Source organism: Cryptomeria japonica, chromosome 2 (assembly GCF_030272615.1).
Source record: "Cryptomeria japonica chromosome 2, Sugi_1.0, whole genome shotgun sequence".
Classification (NCBI taxonomy): Eukaryota; Viridiplantae; Streptophyta; class Pinopsida; order Cupressales; family Cupressaceae; genus Cryptomeria; species Cryptomeria japonica.
This window is the reverse complement of record NC_081406.1, coordinates 610,943,591-610,963,559: the sequence shown is the minus strand read 5'-3', so window position 1 is coordinate 610,963,559 and position 19,969 is coordinate 610,943,591. Positions and strand designations below refer to the sequence as shown.

Genomic DNA, 19,969 nt, shown 5'->3' with positions numbered 1-19,969 from the left:
ATCTAACAATATGAATGCTGGCCATGATGATGTTGAGGGCTTTAATTAAGACAAAAAGTCTCTTCCTCTCACGAGTGGGATTTTCCGGATTTCTTTAACTCACAGATTGATTAAAAATTAGCTAACTAGAAATGGGTGGAAGGGCAAAAGAAGAGGAGGCATTCTGGGGATTAGGAATAGTTGCAGATGCAGCTTAAAACCCTCCATGAGGATTAGCAAACCATATTAAAACTTGTAGTTTTCATCTAAATAAAACAAGAATGGAGGTTGATGCCCAGGTGGCTGCCTTGATTTATAGTAAATGTCAGCAGCAGAGAAAAAGTGAGTACGCAGCTGGAATCTTGGGTATAAGGTGGGCTACCCCATATTGGAATATTAAAAGCAAACTGGCATAGAAAATTAGCTGATTGACGCATAACAGCCTTTAATTTATGGAAAGTTTGTTGTGCTTGGAGAGTCTACATCTCTCTGTGCACCACATAACTGGGTCATTGGCAGGCTCTTAACCATTAGCTCTGATAATCTGGTCCTCTATTGAGGTGAAGTTGATCTTAGAACCTGTCTTCTGATTGCCAAAATTCTGCATTGCTAGCTGTTTCTTTCGAACCCTTCGGTGCACTATTCTTCATGGATAAAATTGTAGGGGAACATTTGGAATGCTTAGGCATTTGCATTTACAGCAAGGCAATTCCTTTTTTGCAGATTTTTCTAAGATTCCAGGTCTATTACAATTGTTCATTACAATGAAGATAAATATCCCCAAAGTAAGCAGATTTGGTTGAAAGTTCCACAAGGTATGATTACAAATCTTAAAGATACATCATTGAGATCAAGAACCCACCATGTTGTTAAGAAATCATCAAAATTAGTTCTTCTTTGTGGCTGTGACATTGCAGTTTAGTGAGACAGTACTTAGTGGCATAACATAAAAGGGTTCCAAGCCCTTCTTATTCTAACAAGGCTATTGTACTTGGACATCATAAACAAGGAGGTCATTTGAATAACCAATGACCTTAATCGAATCATTATAAATGGGATGTTTTCCCTTTCCCTCATTCTTTTGATTGCCCACTGTGAATATTATAATTTGTATTGAAGTCCACTTCAAATATCTGCTCCACATAGACGGTATAATGGCAATGCACCAAAGTAACCAGTCCATTTCCCATCTTTTTTGTGTCAAATTTATTGTCATGAGCTGTTGTATGGGTGGCAGGAGGTGAGCTGATATGCATCCATTGCACCAGTTATTTGGAGATGCCAAAGCATTAGACAGAGGCATGTAGATATTCAAATCTGTTTCTTGCATGTATACTTTTAGTGGTTTGGGGACTTTTAGTCATAGAATGTAATCTCCCCTTTTGGGATATTCCTAACCTTTGCCCTAAAATCACAATTCCAATTAAAAATAGGAAATGTAATACATTTAAAAGTATAAATTTACCAATTCAAATGCCCTTTATAAGACAGTTTGTGGTCTAGGTCCTGCACACAATATTAGTCACTGGAACTTGACATTAAATCATAAGCCAAGATAACATCTATTTTGACTAAGCATTAGTATGCAAATGATATCATATAAACATTATTCATATTAAAATATTAAAATCCAATTAAGGCAATGGACACTCCAAGGTAGATTCCTATAATAACCTCATTAAGAATTCATTTGAAACGATTGCAAACAGAAATCTCAAGGTTGGTCACCCTTGTATTGCCATAGCATGGGAGGTGGGCCGGCCTTCCATCCCTCAATTCACCTTGGAGGCTGGCCGTCCTCCTTGATCAAGCCCACAAGCATGGAAAGACGGTCTTCCATTCCACCTCCTGGCCCACTAGCATGGAAGGCTGACCATCCATTCCAACTCCAGGTGGCATACTTGATAAGAGCATGAAGGCTGGTCTTCATCTCTTGTGAACTCGGAAGGCTGTTGTCCTTGCTATTTGCAATCCGTTTCTCTAAATTCAAATGGATTATTATATGGATCTATTGTCACATATTTATAATAAAGAGAAGCATATAGATTACTCACAAAGACCATTAATTTCTGCAAGTATCACTATAGCATGAACACACACACACAAATTCATATGCACGTTATGGGGTTCAACCACAGTAGGAAAGCATAAGGTCACCCATTCCCAGCTATGTACAATAGTCACATGTAGGGTATGAGGCCTCCTACAAATGATACGGAGCTTTTGTACTACAGAAATCAACAAATACAAGAAGGTTCAGCACGTATGAACTCCTCCCAGGTTACAAATGAGTGTTTCAAATGGTGTGGCAAGCTTGTACCATTGTAGAGTTATTATAGGTATAGTCTGAAATAATCTCCAATAGTGTTGTGACCTGCTAGAGAAGTAGTATTGCAACAACAATATAGAATTGCTCGCGAAAAATAATGTACAAATTCTATAATGTGAACCCCTTTCCTTCAAAACTATATGATTTACTTCCTCTAAGATGATACAAATGGAAAGACTCAACATTGAATAAGACAACAATGACATTATATGGTTTACTTATCAAATAATAGGTTCACAAGAGGATATAGTGAAATATCATAAATATTAAGTTGAAAACCCTATGCCCATATTCCACTAATTCTTACATAGTAGATTATAGTTATACATTGAAACTCTTCATAATAATATTGATTCCTTTAGAAATAAACATGAACTATCATTGAAAACCTTCAACAAATAGAATATAATATTAATAAAACCCTTCGTAAAAATATTTGGAAATATACACCATAAATAGAAATAACCTTCAAAATATACAAATAAACCTCTCGAACCTATGTTATCAAATCCCCCAAAGTACTAGCTAGATCTAGGTCCAATGATCTAGTTTGAACTAGATCTACAATCTAATTTGTTCTGCTTGTGAATACATTGAGGACAGAGGGTTGGGGAGGTGGATTCATCTAAGATGATCTCAAGCAAACTTGGGTAGGAACCAAGTAGACCCAACTAAACCCTAGGTTGCCGATTCAGATACGAGTGTGGGTACAAGAACTAGAACCCACTATGGTGGTACGACAATTTTTTTCCTTGGGTATATATATATATATATATATATAAATTATAAGAACGGTGATACTCATAACTACCAAATAATAGAATATTTAAATACCTCATTTATAATTTGTAAAAAAAATACTCAAGTCTCAAAATATCATTACAAAATGAAAATTCCAATTACAATCAATATTTAGTATTCATATTCTTCTTCATCTAAAGAATTAAGGTCAACATCAATATTTGGTTCAATTTCATTTGAACCACAATCAATTGGATTGTCACTCCCCCTAGATGTGTCAAGTGCAAAAGTTGGTTCAATTTCATTTTGCAAACATTTGACAACAATGTCAAATCATTAACAATAAAAGGAAAGTGATGTCACAAAACATAAACAAACAACTGCTACATATGCGTAATGAAATCAATTGAAATCAATCTCATTAATGCTGACGGAAATTTTACTAACCCCGTGTTTCATAGGTACAACTCACAAATGGAACTGAAATGATGTAATGCCTCCTGTGTTTGCATTCTATCATTGCTTTATTTTGATTTGATATTGATACCATTTATGATACATTTGGATTGTACGTACGATTTTTTTTTGTATTTGTATTCACGTGGTGCATCCTAATTACAATTATATTCTTTTGATCACGTAGACATAACTGTTGATGTTTATAGATGTTTGTACACATAGATTTAGTGATGGTTATACTTATGATGCCTATAACGAAATGATTATATGACGACATTTTGATCATACTTATGACAATGTGTTCACATTATGATGCATTGATTATGCTTATGATGATTTGATGATGTACCATTACTAACCATGTTATTATGTGACCTCGATTGGGGAATGATTATATACGTGCTTCAGTTATGATATACATGTACAAGTACTACTATGTTTGATTGAGTGATGCAAGTATAGGGCATCAAATCCACCTGGTTCCATGAGTCTAAGCATGCCCATTTCCTCAATGGTGGTTATAGGAGATAGCACACTATCCATTATTGTACCCAACCATACCCATCGTTCCTAATTTGGATGATTTATTTGTTATATGTGTATACACCCTCTAGTTATTGCTTTAGTATGTTTGGTATACCCTATGGCATCTTTGTGAAATACCTGTAACAATTGTCTATGCATATTAGGTGATTGGCAGTTTATCAACAATTTGGTATATATATTCAATGGATTTTAATGTTATTGTGGCAATTTAATTATAGTATGTTTAATATGTCTTATATGTATTTAAAATGTTGAGAATGGCATGATTGAGTTTTGTATTTGGGGACTTTATTACTGATTTAAGTTTTAATTTAATTTATTATCATTTTATCCCACTTCAAAAAGTGAGTTCATATCGATGAATTAGTAGCTTATTTTCACACTTAAGTCTTATTTTAACCCTACCACATTGAGATTTTGGATTGTTCATTGGGAGAGATCTATTTGGATAAATCTTGTGGGTGGGAGCTTGTTGAAATTGTGTCGGTTAATGATTTTTTCTGTCCAAAGGATTCGACCTCATTCTTGGTTTGTGGAAAATGGTTGCATTTTGAAGATTTGAGCCCAAATTTGAGGTAGGGTTTGATTTCTTATTGTTTTCTCAATTTAAATGTTTTTAAATGGTTATAAATGATTCTTAGATGATTTCAAACTTTTTGTTAGTTTATACCATTTCATTTTATCTACTCCCCAATTAGATTCAAAAAAGTTTTGAAAAGATGGTTTATGAAATGTTATGCTGCCCAATTTTGTAAGGAACGAGTGAAATGTCAAATCTAGTGTATTTTTGTGGTGTGGGGCAAATGGGGATCAAAAGGGTATTCATACATTTTTAGTTTTTGCATTTTGAAAATTTGAGGTTTTTGGAGATCTTTTAATGTTAGATGGCATGGGACCAGTTTTTGTCCAAAATTGTGTTTTGCAATAAAAGTGGATTTTGATACTTTTGATGTGATATTCCAATGTGGAATGATAGATAATATATATGCAATTTTTATTTTGGGACTGAATCAGATCCATTATCATGAGAGTTTGGCCAATTGGGCAATTATGCATGTGTAAAAATGGCTTTCTAGAATGTTGTATTTTGGGTGTATTCTGTAATCTCAATCATTGGAAATGGGGATGATCCTAGGGTTAGAACCTAGAGTGGATCTAAGGAGTGGCTTCCAACATGCACCCGACCTATAAGTTCCATGTTGGGGAGTTTTTAAACAAGTGAAAACATAATAATAAAACTTGGGGTAAACACAAAATAAGATAATTGATTCCTCAAGCATGCCTTGAGCGCGATCATGAGGCCAAGGGTGTCTTGGGAAGGCATGCCCACACATGATGCACTACGACTTGTCTAAAGAGACATGCCCACTCATGTAGCGTTGGGACTTCCGTGATCCTCATTCCTATCCATATGAGAGAATGCTCAATTTCGTGCAGTGTGTCCTCTTAAGCACACATGATGACACTTCCTCCACTTGCACTCTAGAATCTAATGCCTTATGTAGTCTTGAGTAGAGATCTGATATGGATTTATGGATATTGTGCTACCTTTAGTGTTCATGTTGCATCATGATCTTGTATCTTATTGTGTGTCATGTATGCACCACGTATGGTGTGTGTGTGTGAGCCTACTATCCCCCTTGTATGCTTTGTGAGATTGTATGGGCCTTGTGACTATCTCCAAGAGCACGGTGGGATGGACCTAAGGGTTCCACATGGTCAGGAGGCATTGCAAATCACCATTGGGGACCAATGGACTTGGATCGTGATCAGCTTGGAGAGCTCTTCCTTCATCTTCATCACTTGTACATTCTCATTCTTTCATTTCTTGCAAAATTGTAATCATTTGTATATTGTAACAAGGATTGTAAACATTGACTATATGCATATGGAAGAATCCAAGAGGAGATTGATGTAACTGAAAGTACATAATATGGATTAGAGTAGCCTTACATGCACTAGTGTTGGAATCAGGTACGATCTATTGCATTGTAGCTTAATCAATTCTTGATGCATTATGGAAATGTTGTAGGAACACTTCAATTGGTGCTCTAAAATGAACCTAGATGCATCTTGAGTAGTCTTGGAAAGTGATTTAGCCCTCTCTCAAAGTTGTCAAGGTGTCTTAATCATTTTAGTGAAGATTAGAGTGGTTTTGAGTCAATCCAAATTCATTCAGGACAATCCAAAAAGTGTCCCAAGGTGTCCTAATGTCATATTAAGGTGAATTGGACATCCTTGAGAGTGTTGGTATAGGTTTAGGAAAGTTTAGGGTGGATTGAATGTGTTTAGGGTCCCCCAGATTCCTGACTAGCCTTATAGGTGTCACCTAGTGACCCAAAGACACTTTGCATGCCTCATCTCTACATCATTTTGTTGAATTCTCCCATTTGGGTGTCTATGGGTATTTCATCTTCATCAATGTGTTTGAGGTGTCTGGGGATCCATTCTATCCAACCTAGAAGCTCACTAGTTAGGACAAATGCATAGTCAGAGGACTGCAGTGTGGGCCTACGAGTCCTGGAGGACACTAGAACGAGTTAAGGACTATAGCATGTGTCAAGGACACTAGCATGCCATGCTAGTTTCCTCCAGGTGTGCATGTGTCCATTCTGAGCATCTGCGCCCAATTTGGGCACCTTAGTCCTTCAATTGAGTCAATTAGGGTTTCTAGGATCCCAAGAGCTCAGTTTGATTTCGTTTTAATTGCATTTCAAAGCTACTGATGTTTAGGAACCCTGAGAGGTATCTTGAGTTGGTTTACGGTGAATTTGGATGGCACCGATGGCGTTCAAGTGCGAGTAGGTGCTTGTTAGAGCCCATCGATGACATCTAGGACCTAGTAGATGGTCTTGTTTTTCGAATCAAGCCTTGTACCTTTGGGAAGGGTCTTGTGTGACTCTAATAACCTCATTAACCTTAACCTAGGGTTTCGGAGACCTTATCCTATGTTTAGTTGATGTTTCAGGTGTTAAGTCTTCAGCTTGTGTAATATCAATTGTCAACAAGTTGACCTAATCTTCTAGGGTTCCTTGGCAAGGCATTACAACTGATATCTAATATCTTGCTTGTTGGCATATTTAGATATAAAATGTTACAAATTTATAATATAGTTGGGACCAAATGGATAAAGTGAATGACATACCCAAAATGGAGAGTGAAAATGAGGTTATAATGTATGAAACTACATTTGGGTATGGCACTGAGTACTTCCTAGACACTTGAGTTTGGTGTGGGTCCTTCACAAAAGGAACCACAACATACTCAAGTGCCTAGGCAGTACCCTGGCCATACCCAAAGCCATCCCAAACCGTACCCATACATTTGTCGTACCCATGCTAGGGCCCGAGCTTTACCAACAATACTCGATAACAAAGATTAAACCCAAGGCAACCACGTCATTTCTTCTTAACTTGTTTATTTTTTGGCTTTTATTTTTTATTTTTTTTCCTCCTTTGAGTTTGGCGTATGTGCCATAAAATGGATTTCTAACCCTATTAATCCCTTCTAAAGCATCTCAAACACCAAAACAATTTCATTGTAGCTCATTTTATTGCAAAAGACAAATACCATTCCAAAAGGCTGAATTTTTTTTTTGTCATTCAACAAAGGGAGTTGAAGGTTCTACAACGTTTGCATTTCTATTCTTATGTATTTGCAAGTGTCCATTGGCTGCCAAGAAAAATCAAAGAATATATTTGCAAAGAGGTGAATTTTTTTTTTCATTTTTGTTTTACAAAGATGAAACAAACTCTTTGCTTTGTTTTTCTTTCATTTTTCTATGAATTTATCATTATGCCTAAAATTTTAAATGAGCTAGATTTTTTAATCTATTTTCTATTTTGAAAATCTCTTTTTTTTTTAATGTATTGTTTATAAATATTAAAAAAATTTACCATAGGAATTACAATGATAGCTAGTTCTAGCTCCATTGGCCAACTTAAATTCAAAATAGATCTGAATTCTCCTCCAGGAAAGTATGTTGATATGATACAATCAATTTCAAGTGGTGGGATTTATATTTGAATTGGTAAGGAGCATGATGTTAGGTATTCAAGTTCATGTAGTCGGGTGAAAGCCTATTTGTGTGGAATTCCTAGACCAGGCATTAAAACTTGCCTTAGAGAAATGGAGTACTTTTTCCATTGGAGTAAATGATAGCATATATTATGAAGCAAGAGCAAGCAAATAAACGAGCAAGCCATAGAACATATCATCCTTTAGCAAAAAGAAGATCAAATGGAATGAATCCCCTTATGCCCCCATCTAATCCCAATGTTGTGGTACGAAACAACCCAGTTTTAACCACTGTTGAAAGTGAAGAACCCACTTGTAATGTCCCCTTCTTCAACCTAGGTGCTTGAAGAGGTCCCTTTAAGCTATTTCATTCCCGTAGGCTAATTCGAGGGTTTGGAGAAGGAATTTTTTAATTAATTAAATTTAAGTTGCCTTACATTATTATTTTATGGACAACTTTAATTTAATTAATTATTTTACTTAAAAAGTGACCATTTCTATTAAAGTGACATTTTAGGAACCCTAATGTGAATTAAAAATTAAAAGGGTTCACTTTATAAAAATAAGTTTCATGAAAATTAGAAAAGAAATATAAAAGGAGTTGCAAATGTTGAATTTCATATCTTTGGTCATTTCATATTTTCTCATTGTGAAGTTTGTGTGTCATTCAACTCAAACCCTAGGACAAAAACACTAAGGGTTATTGGCTTTGGAGAAAGGAATTTTCTTTGTAGTCAATATCAAGTGAATTCAATCAGGATTCACAGAGGTGCTGAAATGGAGAAGTGGAGATTACAAACCAAATTGCTAAATTTTATGATTCCATAGGATCTACAACAATTTACAGAGGTTTGCAAAATAATCTAAATTTATCAGGGGAGCTAGTTCAGTGAGGGTTATAGGAAAGATTGATATGTACAAAATCAAGGAACTCTTATGTGTCACATGGACATCCAAGTATAGTAGGATCAAACATGACTTTCAATTTAACATAGAAAAGACAAACATACAAAAAAAAGTCTCACATTGGCACCAAGAGTGGGACAAAAGGCTAGGATAGGGTGAAATAAGCCTACAAACATGCTAGGGGCTAAAGACACTATATCGAGGTCTAATTGTAGTGCCAAAATTGTAAAATATACAACTTTTGATTTTACAACAACAAAGCTACTAACCCTAGAACATAGAAGAGCACTCCACCTTTAAGGATAGTAAACCCAAGGCGCAGCTAAATTTTATTAACTATTTCTAAGATTCAACAAAAGAAAACTATTGAAGGATGGTCACTAAGAAGCTTATGGTTTTTAAAGAAGCTAACAAATACCAAGGTATTCGACACATACTCCTAGCAAGAAGTAGAATTGTCTACTTCTACGAATAAGAATATGTTGAGCACATCCATCGATGTCAAGGAGATGTAACCTACTAAATGGTAGGGTAAATGACTTGTAATCAATAACCTACTAGATGGAAAAGACCTAAAGGCCTACCCAAGCATTGTCAATTATATAGAAGAGGGAGAGGGGCGATTGAGTGCATCTATGGTACATAAAAGAAAGGTAATCTCTCTCATTTGATCCAATCTAGTGTGATGAAAGAATGGAAGGATACAAAGTACTAATCATGTTCACCAATGTCCCAAAAAAAATAGGCATACTTGAAGCTCTTTTATACAATGCCAAATAGATGGGATATGGTTATTCAAATATTATATCTCCAATTCTAGCATTTTGTAAGAAAAGATATCTCACATTAGTAGTAGGCAATCCACAACACATTAATAATAGTTTCAATTCTTACATACATATATACTTATGAATTTTGGCTGACTTAAGAAACTCACCAAACATAGGAGACTTCAAGGGACTCAACTCAAAACACTCAATTATAGCAGATGCATTCTCAAAAACATACATGGTAAATGCTTTCCACTTATAGTTGTGGAAGCTTTAGTGATGTAGACTCCAACACCCCTCAAGAAGTAACCCTTTAGCCTTTTCAGTTTATCAAATGGTTAGCTATGTTGCTGGGTACCTTTGTTTTGGGCTTGGTACACAAACCAGTATGGTGTGGGTAAATTTTGATAATGGTCTGCTCCAATATGCATAAGGTACCACCTAGGTGCTTGGGTTTGTTGCAGATCCTTCTATGAAGGACCCATAGCGAACCAAGGTTCCTAAGCAATACCTTGGGCGTCCTCGAGGCAAAACCAAATGTACCTAGGCATACCTAAGGTAATACTAGGCATACCCAAGCATACCTACAACCTAGGATGCCAAAAAAGTGATTTTTTCATCAAAAACAAAAGCATTTTTTTAATCTCACACTCCCCCCAATGCATCCATTCTCCCTAACATGAACTCATTTGACAAACACAAAGCACCAAGAAGAGCGTTTTTTCCTCCAAACTACCATTGTTGGTGTGTGAGGTGAAAAATGATGATGACAAACTATTGCAAAACCACAAAGATCCAACCACAAACAATCCTAGTTCTACAATAAAAACATTCACCATACACCAATGAAGAAACCTAAGAACATGCAAATTAACAAATTGAAACAATAATACCATTCAAATGCCAAGTAGGGTTTGATCTCCATTATTTCCTATCTCCATTGATCTTGTTTGATATATTTGCACTCAAATTTTGTATATGCACAAGAGCTCAACAAAGAATGGCTTGTGGTTGTGAAATTACTTGATCGCAAAAAGGCAGATTGGTCGCATAAAGTGTTAGATTGTTGATTAGGGTTGATAATGATGAGAATATCCTCTTATATAGAAGACAACTTAGAAATGGAAGGATAAGATTAAGAAGTAAAAAGATAAATGGTCGGCTAGGATTAAAAGTAGAAAATGATAAAATAATAAGAGGGTAGTTAGGAAAAATAATAAAATAATGAAGGGGGTAGGTAGAGGAAAATTAAGAGATAAATGACATGTGTCATAGAGTGAAAAAGATAGTTAATTAATTAAATAAATAAAAATTCATTTAATTGATAGAGTAAGTGGGACCAATTAAATAAATAAAATATTTATTTAATTTAGGGAAAAGATAATTTAAAAAAATAAAAAATATTTATTTAAATAGGGAAAGGCTAGAAGAGGATAAATGAATTAACTAAATAAATAAAAATTTATTTAATTAATAGAAGGCTTAGGATAAAATAATTAAATAAATAAATATTTATTTAATTAGGCTAGGACAATTTTAGGTGTCTACGGTTGGGTTTTGAAGGTTGCTTCATTTTTATTCTAAGTTGAGGGCCATGAGGGAGTAAGGCCTACGCCAAAAGGTTAGGAATGGCTGCACAAGGAATATTTAGCCATCAAAGGTGACTAAATCTTTCATTTTTTCCAAGTTTTTAATATTTTTTTCAAGATTTTTCAAAATTCTTTTTTCTAAATTCAAGTTTTTAAGTTTTGAATATTTTTTTGAACTTTTAATGCATAATAAGAGGTTATAATACTGATTCAAAAAGAAAAATTCAATTCTAGTGTTGTTAATTTGTGATGTTTTTTAATTGTATTTTTAATTTTAGGTTCATATAGAATGCCTCAAAGTTCTATCTCGGTTACTCGAAATGCAAAGTTGATTTAATTTTGATGCAGTGTCGCCTCTTTGGCAACACACAACAATGATTCGACAACTTCCTGGAGGTGGGAGTTTTCTTTTGCGTTGTAGCCAATGTGGAAAAGAGTATAAGAGGTCATATTTTCAAGTGAAAGCTCACTTTTGTGCCATTCCTTTACAAGGAATAAAACTTTGTCTTGAGCCAAATAAAAAAGGTTTGCCAAAGGAACACATATTAGCTTATATTAAAGAACAAGAGGATGCCAGGATGGCAAGTGATAGATCAAAGGCTCTTGTACATCCTCTTGCCAAGAGTAGCTCATAGAAACCTCCTAGTGACTTCTCAAAACTAGCTGGCCCACATCCTTTCATTCCAATCCCACCATCTTTTGAAGAAGAGAATGTTTCATTCTTGCGGAAAAGAGGCCCATTGAACAAGGACTTGAAAAATGAGATGAGGGAGGTTGTAGATTAGAGCATTTCTCATTGCATTTATGGCTATGGACTTCCTTTCAACATTGTTAGATCACCTTATTGGCAAGATATGGTGAAGACCCTTTGCAATACACCTCTTGATTATGTTAGTCTTGGGTATGAAAACGTATGAACCATCTTATTGGCAAAAGAGAAGCCTTCAACAAAGACTTCATTGAGAGCCATCAAGGATACATGGCCCAAAAAGAAATGATCAATGTTATAGAAGTGTACCCTTAAAGGGGCAATGCTTTCGAAGGCAACAGATTGCGACGGGCAACTAAAAGATACAAGTTTCATTGCCAATATCCTCATAGAATCCATTGAAATGGTGGGGCCTAAAAAATGTAGTTCAAGTCATAATGGACAATGCTAAAAACTGTAGGGCATCTGAGTCTAAAGTGGGCGGTACATATAGTCACATTTTTTGGACACCATGTGCAGTCCACTCATTCAGTTTGATATTGCGAAAGATTGGCACACAAATTAAGTGGGTGAAACAAATTTACATAGAGGGTGAGGAGATCCAAATGTATGTGGCTAGTCATCATATGTGACAAAGGCATCTTCAAGACCTTCTCCAAGTTGGAGTAGGCATCTTCAAGACCTTCTCCAAGTTGGAGTTGTTGAAGGTAATATAAATTTTATTTTTAATGTATTTTTTAACTTTAATTTTTCATTGTTGATATGTGTCGTGAATTTTTAAATACCATATTAGATGCAGTGATCGTTCTCGATCCAGATCAGGATTCTAGTTACCGGGTTATAGATCGAGCAGCAGTGCCAGTACCAGCTTCCCCGCCATTGACAGATCGAGACCCAGAAAGAGCTCAAAAGTAAAAGCATCGATAATAGATGATGAGTGGTGAGTTCGTATGGAATATGTTTTGAGTTTCATTGAGCCCATCATACAATGAGGGTGTGACAAAGAATTGGGATCTAATCCCTGAGTTTTCTGATTCAGATACTACAGTTGAATAGCTTGCCTAAGTCTCTATAGATGGGCAGCTTTTGCACTTGATACACCTAGTGGGAGTGGCAATCCAGTTAATTGTGGTTCACCAAATGTTGACCTTAATGCTTTTGATGAAGAAGAATATGAAGTCTATTAAATATTGTTTGTAATTTGAATTTTCATTGTGTAATTACATTTTGCGATTTGATCACTTTAATTTTTGAAAATTAAGAATATGAGGTATTTAAATATTCTATTTATTGGCAATTATGACTATCATTACTCTAATTATTATTTGGTACAGGTACCAGAACTTGGTATGTTAGAATGACAAAAAAAAATTCCTTGGGTATAGGTACAAGAATGAAAACATTTGTCATTCTACCATACCGAGTTCTGGTACCTCTGCCCAAACCAGCAACTTAGAAGTTTAGTGGTGCTTAGAATAGTTAGCCATGCATCCCATTCTCCTAAATTAGTTTTACATGGATTAGGGAGTGCAAAATAATTGAGGCTAATGTAGGAGGTTATGGAGCTCAACTAATAGGTCGCCCCTCTCCTAATAGAATAGTTGGAGGGAGAAGATTGATGGCACTTGCTTGACATTAGGACTCAACCAACAAGAGATCACTTGCACTTTATGTAGAAGAGGATGAGGAAGAGGACCAGTCAAAATTACTACTTCCCCCATGCTTTCCATTGGTTAAAAACTGACCCCCCAAAGTCCTATACATCCTTAGTATCTTGACAATATTCTTACTATGCTACAATAGCATCTTTACTACTTGTATAAAATTCTAGATATAGGAAAAGAAAGAACAAAATGACATATAATACTCCTCAAAAATAATTAGAAAAATGACCCCAAAATCCATTCCATAGAAAGCAACCAATAAAGAAATTAGTAAAACTAAATATTACCAAAAGCAATCATAAAACTAGGGTCAATAAATTTGAAATGTGGTCACCATAATTGGCCAAACCATGTTTACTTTGTTGTGAGGAAATAATATTGATAGTGATTTCCTAGAAAGTAGCAAAACAATAACTAGTGATATTAATATTGAATGTTGAAAAGGATGGACTCAAGTGGTAAAAAGCATCAAAGATAGTCCATCAAACTCAATTGGTGCAACATACCTCTATGAACAAGGCCGGATGCAAGTTCCATGCGAATTTAACTTATTTAACAAAAGGGATACCCCTTGCTCATGGAAACTGAACCAATAGCCACCCCAAGAAAAGTTAAAATTCACCAAATTAAAAAAAAATCAAAGAAACAAAACAAGTATTAAAAATAATGGATATAGAAACTTGGAGCTCAAACAATAAAAATGAACAAACAAATACTCTCCCAAGTGATCAATACAACACTTTGACTTAAATTTTATCACTTGAACAAAAAAACATTACAAGTGAACAAAGCGTGGTAGCAAAAGAAGACCCCAAATCAACTCTAACAAGAGCAGTAAAATTTGAAATTAAAAAAATATATGCATCTGACAACACATCACTTCAGCCAATATAAGAAATATATGACAATCAAAGATCCATGACACATTTGGAAAAACCATTTTAGCATAGAATCATGTCATAGAAATAATCAAGAGGAATAAAAGACAGAAACAATCTGCAACAATATTCACTCATCATATTATTTTAAAAGGTACCATGGAAATTCCCAAAAGAAGGTTTTCTCTTCATAAAAGAATACATATCACCACGTAAATGTTGATAAGACAATGCAATTTGAATGAAATATTCTTTGGCATCTACAAAATTATTCTCAAGAGGAACATATGAGATTTTTAAGTTTATATGAAAAGTGATATTATGCTATCAGCTTGGCAATGCAACAACTACAGACATTCTTTGAGGACCACAAATTCAAGAAGTGGGAACTTATAATAGACAGTAACTAATAATAAAAAATGTTAAACTAACATTTATGGCAGGAGGCAAATTATATGAAGTCACCAACCTGCCTGCTTGATAGCATGTAAATGTAAGTAATTATATCTTGTAACACATATATAATCATGTCCATCAGGCTGTGGTCTAGAGAAAAATGAGGTGCTTATCATAAGGATGACCCCAGTTCAGGCTCCTATAAGTCAACCGATCATGCACAACAGATCATAAAATGGAGAAAGGACTCAAACTTCTATGATTATGTGAGGAGCAGTTTAACTTCTAGCTAAGGATTATTGTTTTATAGAATGGTGACCTGCTCTCTGAATATTGACATCAAAAAATATATATATTAGTATGAAATTGGATAATTAGTTATCTACAGGGGACATTATTTAGTCATTCAAATTTCACAAAACAAATCTTGACCAAACTCAAATCTTAATTTTGCAAGCCCAGGGGTTTAAAATGAGTTGTAGCCAGTTAAAATTGTACATGGAATTTGGACATAAGAGCTCCACCACATAAAAGTTAGCATATTTAAGTCGATGATTTTGTTGTAGTATCATCATTGACTGCCCATGCACTAACAATCTCTAAGAAATCTAGCTAGGGGTACTGCCCTTGATGTTGAACCACTCTAAAACTATCGAAGAACAATTAAGATGGGCATTCAAATTTCAAGTGCTTTGGAAGTCCTCCATAACCAATTGCAGTTTTAATCCCTTTTAAAGGAAAATTGGTTTGGGAATCACTAAAATATAAAAGTTGGTTGGGTAGAGTTTTCAGCTATACTTCAAAGTAATTGGTTAATGAATTCAAAAAATAAAAGTAAAGTCAAGCCATTAAAACATTAAAAAGTAAAACCCTGACAGAAATTGCATAGTAAAAAATCATGGCCATTCAAAGTCCCAATCTCCAAGTAAAGTCACTGTCAATGTATATTCGATACAGTAAAAGTGATTCAAAGAAGATGGAAATGGCAAAGAACTTTCTATGCACATTTCTGGCAGAGATAGGACTTGAAAGATCATTTTATGTTTTGTAAGCTGGTCATCACTATTCCAAGACCATTAAAACATTAAACAGTAAAACCCTGACATAAATTACACAGTAAAAAATCATGGCTATTCAGAGTCCCAATCTCCAAGGAAAGTCACCGTCACTGTATATTCGATACAGTAAAAGTGATTCAAAGAAGATGGAAATGGCAAAGAATTTCGTATGCACCTTTCTGACTAATAGGACTTGAAAGATCATTTTATGTTTTGTAAGCTAGTGATCACTATTCCAAGACCATTCTATTTTTACTTATTGTTTATCCCCTTTATTGCTGCTATTTTCAGATATGATCATCTATGCAGCTACTGTGTAGCTAATATGAAATCCACTTTCAATTTTACAATATTAAGATACTGGGCTTGCTTCATATATTATTAAAGTATGCTTAAATATTACTGTAATGAACACTAGAAGGGGAATGCTAATAGCAAAATTGAGAACAGGATAATTTTTCAGACTCAAACAGGTTGCAGACCAAACAATGGTAGTGTACACCTAGGATGCTTGTTTGGTTCACCTCATAAACACTCATCGAGTTATACAGATAACGTGTTCCAGAAACTAAATCTTGGCATGTGCTGTAGCTGGCTAGCTATATTGCAAAGTGCTTGCGAGAGCCCTCCAACAGATAAATATTACATGTCAAAATGCACCTCACTCGGTAATTGTAGTTTTTAACTTTTTCCTATCTGGTTTATACCCTATTGATGGTTCCTTTCAATCTGCCCGCTTTACAATGATTTGCGACAGTATATGCTAGTACACAAAAACTGGAAAGCAAATATGTTTTTTTTTTTTTTCAAATTTCAGTACCCCTCCACACAAAATCTTCTATACAAGTATATGCACTTTAACAAATTCTACCAAAGACTATTGGCCTAAAGTCCATTTCAAATCATAAGCCATGTCATCTAGGATATGGAATCATTTGTTTTAAAGATTAATCCCAATGCTGCACGTTGTTGTTTCTATTTTTATGAACTTAAAAGTTATTGTACCCATATTTCTATTTTTCTGATCTTCTGAACGCGTCAGATATATTTCCCCTAAATATAGGTGCATTCTGCTGGCTGCATAAAAAAATCGAATATAATGTAGGTAGCTGGCAATCGTCACCTGTGCCAAAAAAGCCACCCACTCCGACGGTGAGTCAGTGTCTGTGATATTGACAATGGTACGTACTATGCTGTCTTATCTAGGAAGAAACCTACCATGTAACCCGTTGTAAGACGTAACTTCGATGTTTCCTCCGAAATATACCAAAAGATTCATTCCTCCCCACTCCCACATGACTTGAAGAAAAAGTATACATTTTCTAGATGAACTTTACATAAAAGTGAAGGAGAAAAGATATGTATGAAAAGTAGCAATGGTTGACTCACTTTGCATCCCGATTTAGTGGCGTCCAGGACTGAGTAAAAAGAGTCTCTCCTCTCGAACTAATAAAAAGATGATGCTTCCAAGCAGATCCATCAAACGACCGACTTTTCATGGCGAGGGCCCGCCTTCTGCAAACTTCTTTTTCCTCTTCTTCGTCTCTGCGAATGTTCCTTCTCCACTGAATAGATTTTTTTTTCACCGAAGTTGATTTCAAATGCGAAGCTTGGCTCTTGCCTTCCTCTGTTTTCTCAGACGAAATTATTAAAAGAAACAGGGCATATATGGAAAGCGCTAGTCTCTTAAAAAATCTGAGAGAAAACAAGGCATTTACATGGCCACTCGCACCCGAGGCCAGAATCACCGCACCAGCATCTCGTCCCATAGCCACTCTCGCCAAATTTGGCCTCAATTGCCATCCTCTGATTCCCACCCAGGGTTTCAATTTCTGCTTCGGAATCTCCCGCCTAGGGCAGTATAATTTGCCGTGCGGAATCAGAGTCCGCTCTGTAGCCGCGGGACTCTGCAGGATCAACATACAAACTGACCAAAAGCTGGCTCAATATAAACCAAATTCTTAGACAAAATGATCAAATTTAGTACAATTTGAACCGAATTACTGCAATTTTCTGAAATCCTTGTGCAAACACGCAACAAAACTTGAGCAAAGATATCTCAATTGAGAACAGAGTGAGTGCAAGTTCGTCAATCAATTGGTAATCCTTGGAATCAAATTGAAAGGACCTCCAAGATTAGGGTGAATCCTCTGGAGCATCCGATTATTGAACAAGTAGCATTCCTCGCCATTAAATGCCACGCGTTTAGCTGAGGAAATGCAACTGCGTTCTACATCAAATTCAGGTCCACATGTATTCTTAAGGCGTTCAATAAAGGAGCCAACTAACTGTGTAAGGTCTAGATTCATTCCCTGGAGCTTGGAATGGATTTAAGCCGTCGCGTACAAGAGTTATTTGAGGCACATGAGGCAATTCTTAATATTACTGCTTACTTTGACTTGTGAGAAACGGAAGAAGGGATAATGAAGAGTAAAGGAAGATATTTTTAACGTTTAGGAGGTCAAAGGTAGGGAAGGTCACATGGCCTTCATTAAAAAGATTAAAATATTCAAATTTTGACTTCTAGTAATGAAGAGTGAAGGACGATAGTTTTTAACTTGTAGAAGATCAAATGTAGCGGAAGGTCATAGGAAAGGTTTGAGGCGTTCATTAAAAAGAAAAAATATTTAATTTTGACTTTTGAGAAATTTAAAAAGGGATAATGAACAATAAAGGGATATAGTGTAAGGCATGAGCTTTTCATAGTTCATATAGTATGTGCAAGAGTTTTTTAAAATGGACGCTTTTGGATTGTAAAATATATACATTTTATTCTAAAAAAAAAAAAAAAGTCAAAGGAAAGGGAAGGTCGTATGAAAGGCATGAGGTCAGAGGTAGGGGAAGGTCGCATGAAAGGCTTGAGGTATTTATTAAAAAGATTAAAATATTTGAATATTATTAGATGTTGATTCATTTTGAGAGTTTGGAGTTCTTTGTACACTATAAAAATTTGGATGATGTTGATTTTATTGTTTAATTTTCAATAGTATAAATATTTTCATATAATCTTTTTTAAAGACAAGATATTTTCAAAAAATAAAATAATAATGATGGAATTATTATACTAGTATATTTATCTTTAAGTGATCATATTTGTTCATTATTCCATTTAAAAATTGTTAGAATATTAAATTATTATTAAGATATGATTATATTATTATGTTTTAATATATTCTTATTTTAATATTTTCATTTAACTCTTAACAAAGATTAAAAAAAATAGTATGAAATTATTATTATTATATTTCTATTTATTTCTATTAAGTTTTTTATCAAAGAAAAAAAAAATTAAAAATACATCATCATCATCACCATCATTATTATTATTATTATCATAGCACAAAGTTAAAATAGAATTGAGTGGAGTGGTAGCTGAGAGGTGAAAGTGAAGATATAATTAACATTAAATACTTTTAAAAAATTATTTCATTTGAGTGCATGAAAGGAGAAAATAAATATATATTCTTATTTTTATATTTCATTAAATTCTTTTATAAAAAAAAAAAAATAGTATGAAATTATTATCATTGTATTTCATTGAAAAGAGAAAATAAATTATTATTATTATTATTATTATTATTATTATTATTATTTCATGCAAATGTCAAAAACATGCCAAATTAAATATAAAAATTGGAAAAAATAAATAAGAAAATAAAGGATTGAAATTGTGTACATTGTTAATGAAAATATGACTTATTTTTTCCTTTTCTCTTAGTAAAAATGGAAAATTTGACTCTAGGTAATTCATCTTCTACATTTAGATTTATGTTTCCCTATCATAATTGTCATTATTAGCAACTTTTGGAGAATAAAATTTTGGTAGTCATTTATTACACATAATTAAATTTACTTAGAGTTTGTAGTTTACTAGACACCTTTTTTTTTAATATAAAAATTTCACTTTTTTTCTATTATTATTGTTTCT

At 34.4% G+C, this 19,969-nt stretch overlaps 1 protein-coding gene across 1 annotated transcript in view; it reads right to left on the bottom strand.

Annotated features, from left to right (window-relative positions):
• LOC131041726 (uncharacterized) overlaps positions 1-18,332 on the bottom strand; it is a 115,424-nt gene extending 97,092 nt beyond the window's left edge. Inside the window, exon 1 of the mRNA XM_057974914.2 lies at positions 17,431-18,332. Coding sequence (XP_057830897.1) covers positions 17,431-17,963 — 533 coding nt within the window. The 5' untranslated portion in view covers positions 17,964-18,332. The remainder of the gene's footprint in view (positions 1-17,430) is intronic.
• Positions 18,333-19,969: the final 1,637 nt, after the last annotated feature.